The sequence below is a fragment of the Rattus rattus genome, chromosome 15, assembly GCF_011064425.1.
Source record: "Rattus rattus isolate New Zealand chromosome 15, Rrattus_CSIRO_v1, whole genome shotgun sequence".
Taxonomy (NCBI): Eukaryota; Metazoa; Chordata; class Mammalia; order Rodentia; family Muridae; genus Rattus; species Rattus rattus.
Window position 1 is genome coordinate 45890952 of NC_046168.1, and position 15866 is coordinate 45906817.

At 42.3% G+C, this 15866-nt stretch overlaps 1 protein-coding gene across 3 annotated transcripts; it reads right to left on the reverse strand.

Annotated features, from left to right (window-relative positions):
* Nucleotides 1-7083: 7083 nt before the first annotated feature.
* Cbln2 (cerebellin 2 precursor) lies at nt 7084-15390 on the reverse strand. 3 transcript variants are annotated; one of them, XM_032885869.1, is made up of 5 exons: nt 15018-15390; nt 14474-14518; nt 12752-13278; nt 9809-9928; nt 7084-9703 (listed from the first exon to the last, which is right to left on the reverse strand). In XM_032885869.1, the coding sequence occupies exons 3-5, from the start codon at nt 13106-13108 to the stop codon at nt 9506-9508; spliced, it is 675 nt and encodes a 224-aa protein (XP_032741760.1). In that variant the 5' UTR covers nt 13109-13278; nt 14474-14518; nt 15018-15390; the 3' UTR covers nt 7084-9505. The 3 variants fall into 3 exon arrangements, with proteins under 3 accessions (XP_032741760.1, XP_032741761.1, XP_032741759.1); XM_032885870.1 differs by having other exon boundaries at nt 14474-14547; XM_032885868.1 differs by lacking the exon at nt 14474-14518.
* Between the last annotated feature and the right edge of the window lie 476 nt (nt 15391-15866).

A 15866-nucleotide genomic window follows, 5' to 3' on the forward strand; every position in this document is an offset into this window, starting at 1 on the left:
GAGGCTCAACGCTTCATGAACTGCTGCAAAGAGACGGATTGCTCCACTGGACCCCCGATTATTCACCGTTTGCACTTGGCTGTGAGGCTTCACTCTGGAATTCTAAACAGTGATCTTTGTCCCTTATGAAACACACAGCTTTGCTTGGTAAATGAGCTGTTTGGATTTATTCTTCTGAGCATTGCGAGTTTGTCCTTGCAAAGAGTTATGGCAAGGGGACTAAACGGTATTGTATTGGCATTACCATCTTCCCCAAACACAGTAAGAAACCGAACTTTGCTGGTTTTGATACGCACAGTTTGATGTTTCTATGTTACTGTACTCATTGCGACATTACCAGTAGAGATACAGTAAAGCTCGTTTACATTTACCACCTGTAAAACTAAATTGTCCTGTTTAAAGAAAATGCTTTTTGTGTGTGTTTGTGTGTGGAAATAGTTCTGATGCAAACACATGGCTAGTGATGTTATACAGACTTCTTTTTATAAGTTGGTTTTTACACCGTGTCTTTCACAGGGAGGAGCAATAAATTCAACAGTCTTGAGATGAGCTCTGAAGCAAGGGTCTAGAGTTGAAATTTCAGATCACAGTTTATCCACGGTGCGGCCTTGTCCGTATCAGTCCTTTTAAGGCTTATCGCCTCTGCTTCTGATTGGACTGCAAGAAAGACAATTAAGACAATTGCTACCTATGCAATTGGAGCCCAGGGTCAGCAATGAATAGCCTAGTAAGGGCACCAATGGAAGGCGAAGCCCTTGGTCCTGCCAAGGCTGGACGCCCAGTGAACGGGATTCTTGGAGGGAGGGCAGCAAGGGAGGATTGGGAGGGAAACACCCATAGAGAAGGGGAGGGGGAGGGGCTAGGGAATGTTAGCATGGAAACTGGAAAAGGAAATAACATTTGAAATGTAAATAAGAAATACCTAATTTTAAAAAGATGGGAAAAAAAAGACAATTGCACAGGACTTGGTGTAGTATAAACCTGCGTTTTGTCAGCGCTATAAACAGCATCATTCTGCGAACCTGAAACCCGGATCAGAAATTGCCTATACATTAAGATGAGATTCCATACAATCTCCACTTCAGAAACTGGTTATGGGTTCCATCTCTAGCTCAGAGACACAAGCACACTCAACGAACAACTTGGGGAACCATTTAACACACCTCCTTCAACAGCTTATTTGGTTTATGTGGATATTTCAGACATTTGAAATAGGAATAACAGACAAACAGTTATATCTGGCCCACAAAACACTATAAAGTATTTCTGAAGTTAATTTTTTTAAAGGAACAATTAAGTCAATTTGAATTGAGTTGAAATAAATCCACATTTCCTTCTTCTATATCTCACTGTAAGGGAATTCCCAGAAGTCTAGGAAGCTTTTGCATACTAATTATACCAGGACTTAAATCACAGCAGCAGCACCATCTATTGGGGAGGTTTTTGTCTTTTTTTTCAGTTTGTTTGTCTTTTTGTTTTATGTTTTACTTAAAAAAAAAAAAAACTTTTTTCTTGAAACAAATGCTCCTATGCTTCAGAAAGAAAATACAATGAAATAAATTTGAGATCCTTTCAGTTGTCCACTAAGATAGAGAAAAATATTTCATAATGATTTATATTAATTAGTATACTCAGAAAGTGGTAAGGATCAGAAGTGAAAATTGTGTGACACCCGCTGTGCAGTGGGACCTGTTTTGAGACATTAAAAATGGTAAAAAGTAATGGGCCTTTAGGGAGAATAAGTCTCCCTTAATTATCACAGTTTAATGAATACATGCCTCTTGACGGCTAATGATGAGGAAGATGTGGTGATTTCTCTTTAAAACCAGCCCCCTGTCATTCTTTTTGTGGCAATGCAATTTGGATGCAAGGGATGGAGAGAAGTTTAGGCCGGGATCCACTGATCATAACTCTGCATTGGATTTACAGCACCAGATGGCCTAATTATTCTCAACAATTCTCCATCTCTGTCTGTCAGGGAGACCAGATGTAATGTCTACCTTCTGGTGAAATACACTCCTCAGACTGAATATGAGAAGTAAAATGTGAGAACATGAGCGGAATAATTGAGTTAAACCCTGTGGATGTGAATCTGAGTACATGTGTTAAAGCACCTGGACCATCAATCCCAACTATCAAAGGTATAGCTCGAAGTCAGAGGAAACATTGCAACAGCAGGTAAGCACTGACGATACATGCTGTCTACGCCTACATCTTCAAATACTCATACATACGTGTGCATCAACCCGCAAAATTAAACACGGGGTTTGGGCTTTGGTGAATGCCCTATTTGCCTTCTCTTTCATCCTCAAATGTCACTCCAGGACCAGAGCACAGCACAGTTTGCTATTCTCTGCGTGCTGACCAGTGCGGCTCCATGTATTAACCACCACTCCCTTCGAAAGTAGCTACTCTGATTAGAACTAAAAGATGTTAGACCTAACGTTAGGCATAAAAGACGTTAGGCATAAAGATAACTTGTGGGAAAGTTATTACCATGTCCAATTAGCACGATGATAGTATTAGGTTCTCCTATGTGCCCTATGACCTAGGCAGCCCAGGTTTTTGGCCTCATTCATGGTATCAGGCATGAGTCCCATCTTGTGCAGTATGCCTTAAAAATGGCCTCCCATAAACAAATAAACAAAAAAATTAAAATAAAATAAGTGGACCCGGAGTGCTTAAAAACAGCATCAAATTGTGAGCAGAAAGTGGTAAGGGATATAGGTGAGGGTGTAGAAGGGAGGGAATTGGGGTAGACTCGATTAAAACACATGTATATGTGTGAAATTCTTAAACAACATAAACCTTAAAAAAGGTATTTATTGATTAAACTATCTTATAAACAGCATTGAAAATTTTAACTCTGTCCATTTGGTTCTCATTAAGACTAAACTTAAATCACATGTCATTGGCATCTGGCTGAATATCTACTTCAAAGGACTTGACTAGCTTTATGATGAGCTCCTTGTTTTACCCAAAAATAGATGACAAGAAGAAATAACAGGGCATTAAGCACCTCTTAAAGTTTTATTTTGTTGTGGTAAAGTGATAGAAGTCCCCCGTACTTCCCACACTGTGATGTTGTCAAGATTATGGAATGAGCCCCATTCTATTGTGGGTTTGTCCAGTCCCCATCTTGCTTACCATGTGGACCAAAGCCAATCAAAGAGTTTGCAGCTTGGGAGACCAGAGCAATAGGATAATCTTCACTAAAGTCATTATCTATGTAACATTCTCTTCTTCATAAGTAAAAATGTAAATTGCAACATTTACTTCTATAAACATGTTTTCAACTCTGTGGTTACTGACCCTCCCACCCTGTCTTCCCAGCTCACTATCAGTTTAACTCCGCCTTTCTGACTGTGTGATTTGTAGTCCTCACTAAGTGGGTGCCTATTCTCCTTTATCTGTCAGCAGAACACTTTCTAACCCTGAAGCAACAGCTGGTAAATATTGGGAGATGATAAAGGAAATATCTACACCCTATCCCCTAAAGATCAGATCGTTTCTATAAATCATATAATTATTCTAGGCATTAGAGTTTATGGTTCCAAATCAAAAGGTTTATCATGATTTCCTGACATGGTCATAAGAAAACAAAGGAATGACATCATCATATTTCCCTGACCTAACTTTGTTTTTCAGTAATAAACCACTTTCTTGAAGGGAGGCAGTTAAGAACTAACAGTTGTAGAGAGTGAAAAATACAATAAAAATGTAAAGAAAAATGATTCGTAGATGACACAAACCTAACTGGGATATTTAAGACCCTTATAAAACTACTGCAGGGCAGGGTGTTTTAAAAGTAAGGATTTGCTAAATTTCAATTAATTAACTTAGAGTTACAATAATTTTTATTTTATCTATCAGTATATTTCATAATAAACATGTATCCAGAATCACAATGGATGCTCATATCTTAAGCCTAAAAAAAAAGCATTTAAAGGACATCCTATATCTCAGGGCACTCTGGCAGCCAAAGAAATTGGTATAAATATTTTTAAATAAATGCAAGGCAGGTAAGAAGATCAGAAGAGTAACTTAACATTCCAAAGGCTTGGCGAGGCCCTCCCATTCAGAGTCTCCTTGAACCTGACATTAAATCTAACGTGATAATAAGTAGTCCTGAAGCATGGGATAAAACAGTCATGAAGACTAAGGCATGGCTATTCAGGCTGCAAGATTGTCCTGGCTCATTAAAAAGGAGCATCCATCTGTTAGGCTATCTGGAGTTCAGTGCAGCCCTGGAAGCCTAGGGAGTCCTGCTGTAGGCACTCAGAAGAGGGAATGAAGGTTTCTTTTTTCCGAATTAAGTTGTCAGTTAGCTCATTTCCACAACACACCGAGTGCAGGTGGACAAACCAATGAAGATGGTGATACGTGAGCCTGCAGACATGTAAATAACTCCAGAGACTGGGAGACACACCACAACGTACTTAGGAAGATAAATCACAATTCCTGTTATTTGCAGGAGGTGCAGTCATGTGGCTTTTGCCCTTAGAATTCACAAGAAATCCTACTGAGTTTGGAAATCTCACTTTCTGAAAGGTAGCATTTTGATATAATATTATTATATAGACCTTAAGACATATCAAGATGGCTTGCATTTTCTTCTTTCTCTATCTTTATGTCTTATTATATTACTTTTGTGTCTCATGACAAATGGCTGAGGACACTTACATCATAGATATCTGTGATATAAAGCAGAATTTAATGTGTGTGTGTGTGTGTGTGTGTGTGTGTGTGTGTGTGTGTGTGTGTTATGTTTTGTTTTCTAATAGTCTCCATTAACAAAGCAGTGAGCATGATTTTTGGTGAATTTTATCTACAGAAATGTTTAAAATACCAGGCTAACAGACAGAATTAATTAATGTCTGCGGCTCATCAGCTCATTGGACGTCAGAGGAAAGTTAAGAAACACAAGAAAATAGAAGTTTTTAACCAATATGGCCATTTGTGTGTTAACTTACTTCAGTGTGTTTGATGTACTTCCTCACTAAATGCTAAGAAAATTGACATTAAAATTCTCTAGAGAATTTGTAGGTTTTGCCCTTAAATTTTAAAATATTTTCACATCCTATTTATAGTAGCAATATCAGTGATAAAGGAATTTTCATGTAATCAAGGCAAACAGGCAAAACTGATTTCAGTTCTGTACTTACTATCCTGACACATTTTTAGATGCACATTCACACAGTGCACAGATCTCCATTTATAATCACCCAACGCAACATGTTTCTATATTTACACCTTCTCAAAAAAATATGAGTTTTTCATTCATTTGCATATCATCACTAGATTGTCATATTCTTCTTATGCTGTGAGAATTTAAACACACACTAACTATTTTATTAACATCAAAATTACCTGATTGCTATACGTGTCTCTTTAATAATAGAGTGGAAAATATGACCAAGCCATTGATAGAAAATTCTTTGCTCTTTTTGCTACAGATGAAGCATGATGGAACAACCCTGTCCTATTTTGCTTGCAGAAAGTAATTTGTCAAATATTTTTCTTCCATATTCCCAGGTCCCAGGAAAATCTAACTGAGCCATATATTTTTATTATATTATCACTAAAATATCAAGTGTATATGTTACAGTGTTCAAATGCAGCAGTATCTGTAGTACATAATACCTAATGAGAAGTTGACCACTGTAGTCTCTTGGTTATTAAGAAAATGTGACTGGTAACTCAAATTTCAGCAGAGGTCTTATATTTATATACTTTCAAGTTTATCTAAAGCTCAATAAAACTTGATTTCACAAACTTTCATTTTCAAGCAAGTAAATAAATCTATACAGGGAGTCCCTATACAGGGGTATGTGAGTTTTCATGCTAGTATTAAATAGCTTTTTTTCTTCATCAGTCTTGATATGAGCAGTTTTAGAAAGCACACACTATAAAAATGTAGATTTCCTCTGTTGTACACGAAAATATAACAAAAGTACTAGGGCACAGAACTGTTCCTGGAATCACAGTTGGTAAATACAACCTTTCAGGGCCTGGAAATCAGTCATCAAGGTCCTGTGTTAACTGATAATATATTTTAAGTTAAGTAAGAAGTATTAATCACAGCTTAATGTGGCTAACAGTCACCAACAAAAAAAGCTAATATTAAAAATGTTTGTGTTAGCTATGATAATGTTATCTACATTGCTTGTATAAAGACTATACATAATACTATATACACCAGTATATATTTTTATAAGATTGGCTCATACACTGGAAGAAGAGGAAAAGCATCAGCTATAAGGTACAAATAGAATGCATAAGAATGCAATTAAACTCTGATATATGGATTGTTTTTATACTTCTGTACCCCTAAAAAATTATATGAAGAGAATGACAACGTAGTGTTATAGTTTAAGTGGTATTTTGAGAATTTTGAAACATATATTCATGCACAATCACCTTTTTGCTAGATATTTATTTTAAGTGATCTGTACAACTGCACATTTAAACGCCTGCTTTTGTGAAGGCACTCTCCCAGCTGCAAAACTCCTGCCTGTTACCCTGTGCTCCCGTTCACTCTGCAAACACTTCTGAGAGGTCCTTTCAACAGCCTCACAGGATAGACTGACCATATCAAGTCTTATATTGACTGATTCTTCATACATGAACACTGATTCTACCAGCCAGGCATGTTGAGCTCAGTTTAAAAATGTTAGACTGTTCTTCTTAACCCAAAAACAAAGAAACAAAAAGCACATCTTATTTTTTTTATCTGATATACATGTTCCTTCTGGGCTATCAAGGAGTTTCCTATTTCTCAAGGATATCACAAGCAAAAAAATTTGCAGCAAAGGTCTTGTTTTACTTGATGTATTTTATAACTCTTTTGATATTCGATATAATTTGATTTAGCTTAGTTTTATCTCACAAGCAAGTAATAAATTTACATAATTTCTATAGGGGTATAGATGCTGCAATAGATGTTGGGCAACCTCAGAGCATTACTAGGACGGCCGTGTACTAATGTACTTTCTGGCATTCACTTTGACAGAGAAGAAAGGAGGCTAAGCAAACAACCATCAGGAGGAAGCTGATTTTCTAATAGAGAATAAACTCCCAAAATACATTTAGATTGGTCAATTTAATAACTTATTTATGAGGCAGTATTACCCAGTGGCAATCTGTACACAATAAAGATATAAATACAATGAAATATGTGCATTATATATTATTAAAGGGTGCAAATATTAATAACAATGGCTCTTAAATCTCCTGATCTCTGCAGTGTAGTATTATCTTTAAATGAGGTTTTTTTCACATATTGGAAATTGAGCATGAAGTTAAGGAAATGAGGGGAAGAGAATTAAAATATCTAAGAATCAGAAAACACAAGGGACACACATCTGCCTCCTGTTTATGTTCCCAACATTAATGAACAACAGTTCACACTTAGAAATATGTCTCCAAATAAGAGGCAGAGTAACCCCAAATGCTATTTTGGTTGACTTTCCCTCCTCGCAAGACGACATCATTTTAATCAGAATTAAGCGTCCCATCCTGTTTTCTTACTAATGAGGACAGAAAAGCCGAGGCCTTTAATCCACCTGAAATAATGCAGTTCTCCTACACTTGCCTTGTAAACACAAAGTTCATCCCTTCCCCAAGCACAAGTTAGAAACGCACGAGCCTTCTCAAGGGTTGGAGTCTTCGTTAGTACTAGTGACTTTCTGAACTGTGGGCATAATACCTGTGCCATGTCTAAGACAGTGTGTGAGTAAAAGCAAATGACCCACCTCATAAACCCTAGTTTTGTCTGTTTCTCTCTCCTCCGATGTATTCCTCTTTGAAAAATACACACATAAGAATGTATCTAAATAAGCAATACAGCCCCAGAGACCTCTACCTGCATCAGTATTTGTGTGTGTCTTTTATAAAGAATCACAACGTAAATTTAACCTCTCCAGCTCCTTGGTACTTAACCTATACGTCCCCATCATCTTGAGAGACGATGAGGAGGGACCAGAACGAGACAGACGTCAAATCCATTTATTCTGAATCTTAAATTATGAGTTTTATCATCAATATTTTGGTTACATTGTTACACAAAGGACAAATTAACATCCAGTTTGAGGTCACATCTTTGATTGCTTTGGGATTAGTGACATTTCCTTGGCACACAAATACCGCACCAGGTCTCTCAGTTGCAACTTAATAGTGTTGTAGCTCAAGATGCCAAAAGAAGCAGGGTTTGGAAAGCCACCCTTGGGGCACAGCAGCCAGTACCTTTCACTGCTGAGATTTCCAGTCCAGGTGGCTTCTGGCCAGATGTTCATCCACAGAGCATCAGTCAGTCAACACAACCCTCTCCTTGACAGATCAAAGGAAGATCTCCAGGAAGAGGCACTGGTCCTGTTTCTTTGAAGCATCCCTTGTAATTGTGTGGCCACTCGGAGGCAGCTCTAACTCACTACTGAGACATATCCAGAGGAAAAGCAAAGGGGATTAGGCCACGTCAGCTCCGCCATTGTTAAAGGATTCATGAGCAATGAGCAAAGCCAGGTTACTAAGGGATCCCAGAGTATAATCTAAAAAAAAAATAAAATAAAATCCACATTGCAATTTTGAAGATGCATTGAGAGAGACTCCAGGGAAGAATATGCAGAATGGTCTATTTGCTGTCCTTACTTTGAAATAAAGACTTTTTTCCGTTCTCGGTTTCCTTTATCCAAAACAAAGTGTGCAGATTTTGTTCTGTTTCCTCTGATCTCATACAAGGACTGAACTTAAATTTTGTTCTGTTTTGTTTGTTGTTATTGTTGTTCTTTTTTCTCCCCTCTCTGAGACCCCAGCATGAAAACTAAGTAGGTTTGAGGAGTGAAACCTGAGGAAGGGAAGGGAAGCTTCCAGAGGAAAAAAAGAAAATCACGGACGGACGGCACCAAACAAAAACTGCAGTCCAATCGTGCAAATTTTGCTTCTCAGGATAAAGCACTTTTCGACAAGTTCCCAATGCCCAGCTCCCTCCCAATATCCCCAAAACCCTAGGGGAAAGCTACAGGATGAAAACGAAGCCATTCTTTGTCTTAAGGCTACACACACACACAGAACACAGGTCAAAGACTGTCTGGTAGGTGGTTCTCTGCTGGGCTCCTGAAGCCCTGACTGAAGCGTGCAATCCATCTGAGGGTCAGCAGCATCTGTGTCATCAGGACAAGATACAATGTACAAACAAGAGAGGTTAAGTCAATGGTTCCAACAATAAAATCCGATATTGACTTTACAATCACAGGTACAAATTGCTCAAATCGATAATTTCATTTCTCCTTAAGACCTTGTCGTCTAAAACTAATTAGCGGCCAGGTTCCCGAGGAATTGTCAATCGTCAAAGAAAATACTGGAGCTTGAGAAGAAAGTCATTCTTCTACGGCAATAATCTGATGGGAGTGGGCCCAAGCCATCCTAGTCAGACAAGTTCAAGGTGTTACAGGGGGCAGATCCCTGGGTCCTGATCAAAACCTTCCCACCATCCTGGTGGCTCTGTGTCTTATAGAGGAAAAACCAAGAAGCCCGAGAATGTGGAGTATTTCCAGCCTCCCATGAGGTTGCCTCTCTCCAGTTTGAGATGAACTTTGTCTTCTCTTTCCATGAGAAGCAGAACACCATTGCTGGCTGCTTCCCTGGTAACATCCTGGTCTCCAGCAAAGGCAGAGATCACCGGGTAGCCGTTCTGCATTAAACTGACCTGTAAGGCAGAGAGGAAGACTCAGTAGATCAGAGACCACCTCAGCCCCACATCAGGTTCTCTTCTCCCCCTAAACAAACATTCTCAGCTTTCAAACCTACCCACCTGGATGGTTTGTCTGTTGTACACTTTGACCACGTGGAAGCTGAAGCTATAAATTCCTTTCCTTGGTGCTACAAATATACTCGAGGCAAGGTCAAAGTGGTTGCCAATGTTTACTAAGACCTGAAAAAGAAGAGGGAACAGCATACTGAGGTACCCACATGGCATGGCCTTTCTCAGCTTTGTATTTTCTCCATACTCTCAGTTCTCATGACTGCCAACGGGGCTGATTTATTGGTACTGAGGATAGGTATCACCAATTCAACCGCTTTGCCCAAACAATACAGGGTTTAATCAAAGTTTAAAAAAATAATTACATTCAATAGAATAAAGGTCTCCAAAAGGTATCCCCCTGACTTCTAATTAATAAGAACTTTGGAAATATATTTTAACTATATATTCAAATAGTAGATGCATATTTTTTTTTGTATATTATGCAGGGTATAAAGAAAGTGCTAGGAGACAGTAAAGTCAAGAAACAACTCTTAAATCCATCCTGTTTTTCTTGTTGATGTTATTTGGGGATGGTGCCTCCTAAGGCGTTCAGCCTGATGCTCTGTTTAATGCACAAAACTTCATAGGGAACAGAGAGAGAAAAGATAATGGAGCAGCAGACCAGTCCCTTCCATGATTTCACCTGAGTAGGGGTAAGGTGTGGCTTAGGCTCCCTCTGCTCCAGAAGAGAATGGCTGCTCTAAGGCTTCCCCAGCCAGTGGGCCCTGTCTCTGGTAATGCAGGGTAGGTGCCTCGTAGTTAGTATTCAGTGATGAATTTCGTTAGGGAGCACTGGCTGCCGCTCTGTTAAAATTCATCCCCCCCTCCCCCGCTAAGCAGTGCTTGCTTTGTTGTCTGAATGAGGGGGTCATTTAAGAAAATTTGAACAGACAAAGACCACTGAACTGGTGGCTTGGACAGCCAAAGAAAGGGAATCCCCACAGCCAGAAAGAAAAATAACACAATTAGCTTCCAGCAGAGGATTGTGTGGCCCTACAGGTGGTCTTCCTCAAATAAAGAGACATATTCACAGGCATGTGAAGAATCAAGCTCCCCATCTCACTCCCCTCTGTTCTAAATACAATCTCTCTACTGTGTCTGCATCCTGTTTCCATCTCTCCTCCTGCAAGAATTCCAACTCTGTTAAAAAGTAATAAAATGAGCTGTTGGCGTTTTACGCTTACAAAATAAGCAGCATGCTACACTAAAACTCTGGACTGTCTTTTACCTGATCAGAAAATAAACTTCAGCTCCAGAGCGCTGGGCTGTTACTTTTACACAGCTGTATAGATGAACTACAGACTCCCAGAGCTAAGTGGACTGCTGTCAGTAACAGCTGCCTGCTGGTGTGGCTTGGAGAACGCTCTGCAGCTTCACCATGCAGTGGGCATCACTTCAGAGCCCTCCAGAGCAGGAGGCTACCATGCACACTCTGCTCCACCTTTGAGGACAAAGCACTCTGATGTCTGTGTCCACTGCTCCCTGAGGTGCCTCACTGAAGGATGAAGCAACATCCCCTTGCATGCCCCTTCGCAGCTTTGACTCCTCCGTTTCCTCTCTCCATTTTGTCTCCTCAAAATATGGATTTTTAATTCTGGAAATAGGTTTATTCAAGGCTTTATAGCAGATGAAAAGACACCCAGCAAGGCCCTGAGCAGAGGGTCTCCCTCACTGACACTCTGACAAGAACCAGAAAAAGTTAATTCATATATAAAATAAAACTCATATTACTACTGACCCTGTATCCAAACTTTCCTGACAATGCCACAAATCACTAGATCTAAAAAAGGCTGTGAAGAATATGTGTAGGAAACCATATTGAAAAATAAGAACAGTGGGATAGCACTGGGTAAAGAGGAATAAGAACTACATATGCATTTTTTATACTGTCTTATTTGGAAATAATGAAATTAAATGTTTTGTATTAGAACAATTTCCCTAAACCTTCAAATGAATGCACGAGTTTAAAATGAATATAACAGCCTAAAAAGAGATCGATTTTATGCATTGGCTGTAAACGGGTTTAGAAGCTGAATCCTGCACAGACTGAAAGACAGTGGAGGGACCCTCCACCTATGTCTGGTGATGTTTCAGGGCTCCATTGTACACAAAGCCCCTTTGCAGGAGCCTTAGCTGATTGGAGAAAGTATGAAAGCCACTGCCAACCTTTTCAATTTCTGAAGACTAATAGGAACCACAAGGGTAGTGCACTAGGAAAGGTCACCACCCAGAGAAACATTTGCATAGCCATCTCCCTAATTCTTGACTGCTTGGCTCCTAGGCCAGAGATTAAATGGCTTAAAGTCATTTAAATCATGGTCCTTTGTCTTGTTAAGTTTTCAGAGTCACACTGTGCATTTATATTTGGACGTATCGTATGGACACCCTGCAGTAGGTTTCATTTACTGCCCACAGCAGATATATGGCCACTTTATCTTGGTATATATGCTCCCTTACACACAATTCCCCACTTATTTTAACCTTCATGTCACTGGATCCCAACTATAAGCAGGAGGACTAGTCCTTTGTCGGACACCTTTTGAATGAAGAACTCTGTTAAATGTAACATCTTTAAGAAGAAGCCCTCTCCCCCTGGTGTCTGAAGATTGTTCATCACACACTGCCTTGCCCTCAGCAAAAGGGAAAGCGCACTAGGTTTCTTTCAGGGGAATGTATTTCATATTTCAGCTTTACCAGACCCATAGAAAGCTCAGAGAGCCTTACAGGGCAAACAGTAATCTGTACCAGGAGAGCTGGTATTTAAAACCCAAACTCTACAATGTGTTCAAGGGGATCTCCAGGAAAGCATAGTAGTAAAAAGAACAACGTAAGGGCAAGGCAGAGGTGGGAAAACCAGCCTGGCGCTCATACTGGATATGTAGGGAGCCCTTGCCAGCCAGATACACTGGCGAGTCTTCTACTTATCGGCGGGTGGGCCGTTTAGCGGCTGACCTGGTCGAAGTAGATGGTCATGGTACGGTTGCTCATCTCTGACGGCTCGTGGTTGGTGCTCCGAGTAGCGGAGAAGGCCACCTTGGCACTGCCTGAGCGCACAGATATGCCCAGGGAAGAAGTGACGGCGCCATCCCCCGATGGGCTGGAATCGCACACTACCAGGCACTTGCCCTCTAGCACGATGGGCTCCGTGTCGTTCTGAGCCTTTACCGGGCAGCAGGCGGGCAGCAGCAGCAACAGCAGGGCCAGCACCGCCCCCAGGCTGGAGCCAAAGTCGGCCGGCTCACGCAGCGCCCCCCGGCGCCCGGGCATGCTCAGCAGCGGCCCTCTGGGGCCCCGGCCAGGAGCGGGCATCTGGGCTGGGGGGCGCCCTGTATAGGTCAAGGCCTGCAGAAGCCGGAGGGCTGGCTGGCTGGGTGCGCACAGGAATATGCAGGGCTAGAGTAGTAGCTTTCTCTGGGGTAGGTGCTCTCGCCTTAGATGGTCAAGGCCAAATGATTCTCAGAAGGAAGGCACCTGCAGACCTGTCAGGGCAAAGAACCCAACACTTAGGCAGGCAGGTAGAAAGGGGACAAGTGCCTAGTACTCTCCAGTCACTTCCAGATGACCATCCACTTGGCTCCCGAAAGCTATCCTCATTCCAGAAGAAATATAATGGTTCCGGAGAAAGCTCTGGAGCACTGGTCAGCATATTCCAACAGATGCCTGAACAATCCCGAAGCCCAGGGCTCTGGGCTGCAATTCTGTAGGACGTTGTAAACAGGATTGGGGGCCTCTAAGAGGGCGTCATTACTGTCCCCTGCCTACTCAGCCCAAGACATCTAGAGAAATTAAAGGCAGTCAAGGAAACAAACAAACAAAGATGCTTAATCAGCTTCGTTTCAGCTGTTTTCTGGATAGTCACAGGAAGAAGCCCTCCTTTCCTTGCCTTCCCCTTTATCCTGTTTTTCTATCCAGGAAGTAATTTTTAAGCAGCTCATTTCAAATAAAAATATTCTGCCTCCCCCACTCCCTCACCCCCAAGAACAAACCCCAGAAAGCTTCTAGGGTAAATGAGATTACGAATGAAAAGGAAAGGACAGAAACGGAAAGGCGGGATAGGGGTGGGCGAGGAGCGAAATTCTAACACCCACTTCCAACGTCCCTGCAGCCACTGGTGAGCCCCCTAGAAGAGCCTGCTGGAGTGCTCTCTCTCTCTGGCAAAGACGCAGAGCAGATTCCAACACCCGGATCGCCGGATTTTCTCATTTGCAGGCTCTTGTTTCTGGACCCCGATTCCCCTCCTCTGTGGCTTTCTGCTAACTTACGCGGGTTTGCACTTTTACCCTGTCCCCTCTTCTTCAGCTAAACCAGAGAGGCCATTCTAACACCCAACCCAGGGACACAAACAGAAAGAACCCGCCCCTTGTCGCCCACACTCTCTAAACTCTTCCACTGTTCTTTCTAAGAAGAGAGAAGTTGAGTTTCGAAAAATATCCTGTCTACCGCCCTCACACGGAGGATAACAAACGCCCCCCCCTACACCACACACACACACACACACACACACACACACACACACACACACACACACACACACACACACACACGGGACCACATAGAGCCATTCTCCCTCCTCTTCAACTCCCAACACTCCACATTACCAAGGTCCGGGTGAAGCATTACAAAAGGCAATTAATTAGCAAGCATATCCCGGAGCTCAGGGGTTGAGTGTATTACCTGGAACGTCCATGACGGGAGGGTACCGATGTTGGAGAAGTTGTTCTGCTTAGAGAAAATGAGGCAGGCGGGAGCTAGCGGGAGGAGGACACTTCGGAGCACGACCCTTCTTCCAGCGCCTGGCCAATAACTGCTCCGCCCCGCCCTGCCTCCTCTCCTCTCGGTCCGCTCCTGCTCCGCAAGCACACCACGCCCCGGCCCCAGGAGCCCAGGGCGCCCCACACCGAGCTCTGCTCCGCGAACGGCGGTGCCTGGAACCTACTTGCTTCCCGCTCGGCTTAGAGCCGCAGCGAGGCTAGGAGCCGCACTAAGGCGCGCAGCTTGACTCCTCCGGGTCCGGAATAGTCCACTAGCCAATGCACCTATCCTGAACATCGCTAAAAGGATCCCTGGGTCCCCGCCTCTGCTCCAGACTCCAGAAGGCATAGCTCGGAGCTGCCAACTATAGACTCCTAGCTCCCTCTGTCCTAGAGTCCACAGCCCCGTGGATTCCCCCTGCGACTTCCCCCTACCAACTTGCCAAGCCCAGGAGTCCGTCTCTCACCTAAACATCTAGCGCAGTCCTCTTAGGTACCGTCTTAAAACTATGCGCCCTCGGAAGCACCAGCCGTGTTTCTTCCAGATTCTTTTTCTTTTCCAAATTCCCTCCAAGTCTTGATCTTGAACAGAGTGGCCGCATTCATAATTTTAAAGGGGGAGAGGGTACTTTAAAAAAAAAAAAAAAAAGGAAAAGTATTTTTTAAGAGAGGAAAAGCCTCGGTAATTTAATGGTTTTAGAACTGCGATTCCAAAATCTCCCGTTAGTGAAATGTCAGCTTTTGGCAGAGATTAAAGAGGCTCTTCCTGCCTGAGTTTATGCGTCTGCTGCTCTGAACCCCGGGGCTGGTGGAGCGCGTTGGCACCACTCGTATTTATTAAAACGCAGTCTCTGGGCTCTAAAGACCCGGGGAGACACACGGGGTTCCGAGCTGCGCCTGGAGAGCGGAGATGCACAATCACGGACGAGGGGCGCCACCTACGGGCGCTGGAGCCTGCCGGCCTCAGGCTGCGAACAAGCCTCCTCAGTGTGGGGGAGTATCCAGGGACAAAGGTGAGGCTTGAGGAATTTTTTTTTTCCCCTTCACCCCAGCTAAAACAGCGCGGGCTCCTATAAAAATGCAACAAGCTTATCTTTCAATCTTCGTTCGCCTCGCAATTTACTGCAGTCATGGATGTGTTTTTAGCTCGTTATCCCTCTAACATATAACTCTGCCAAGACGATATATGTATGCTCTGGTGGGTTATCGTGGTTATTATCAGCTGCGCAGCCTTTGTGCAAACCCTTGGGATGGGTATTCCATATCGACGTTGAACAAAGGCAGGGCAGCTTTTACAGATGGACTTAACATGATTT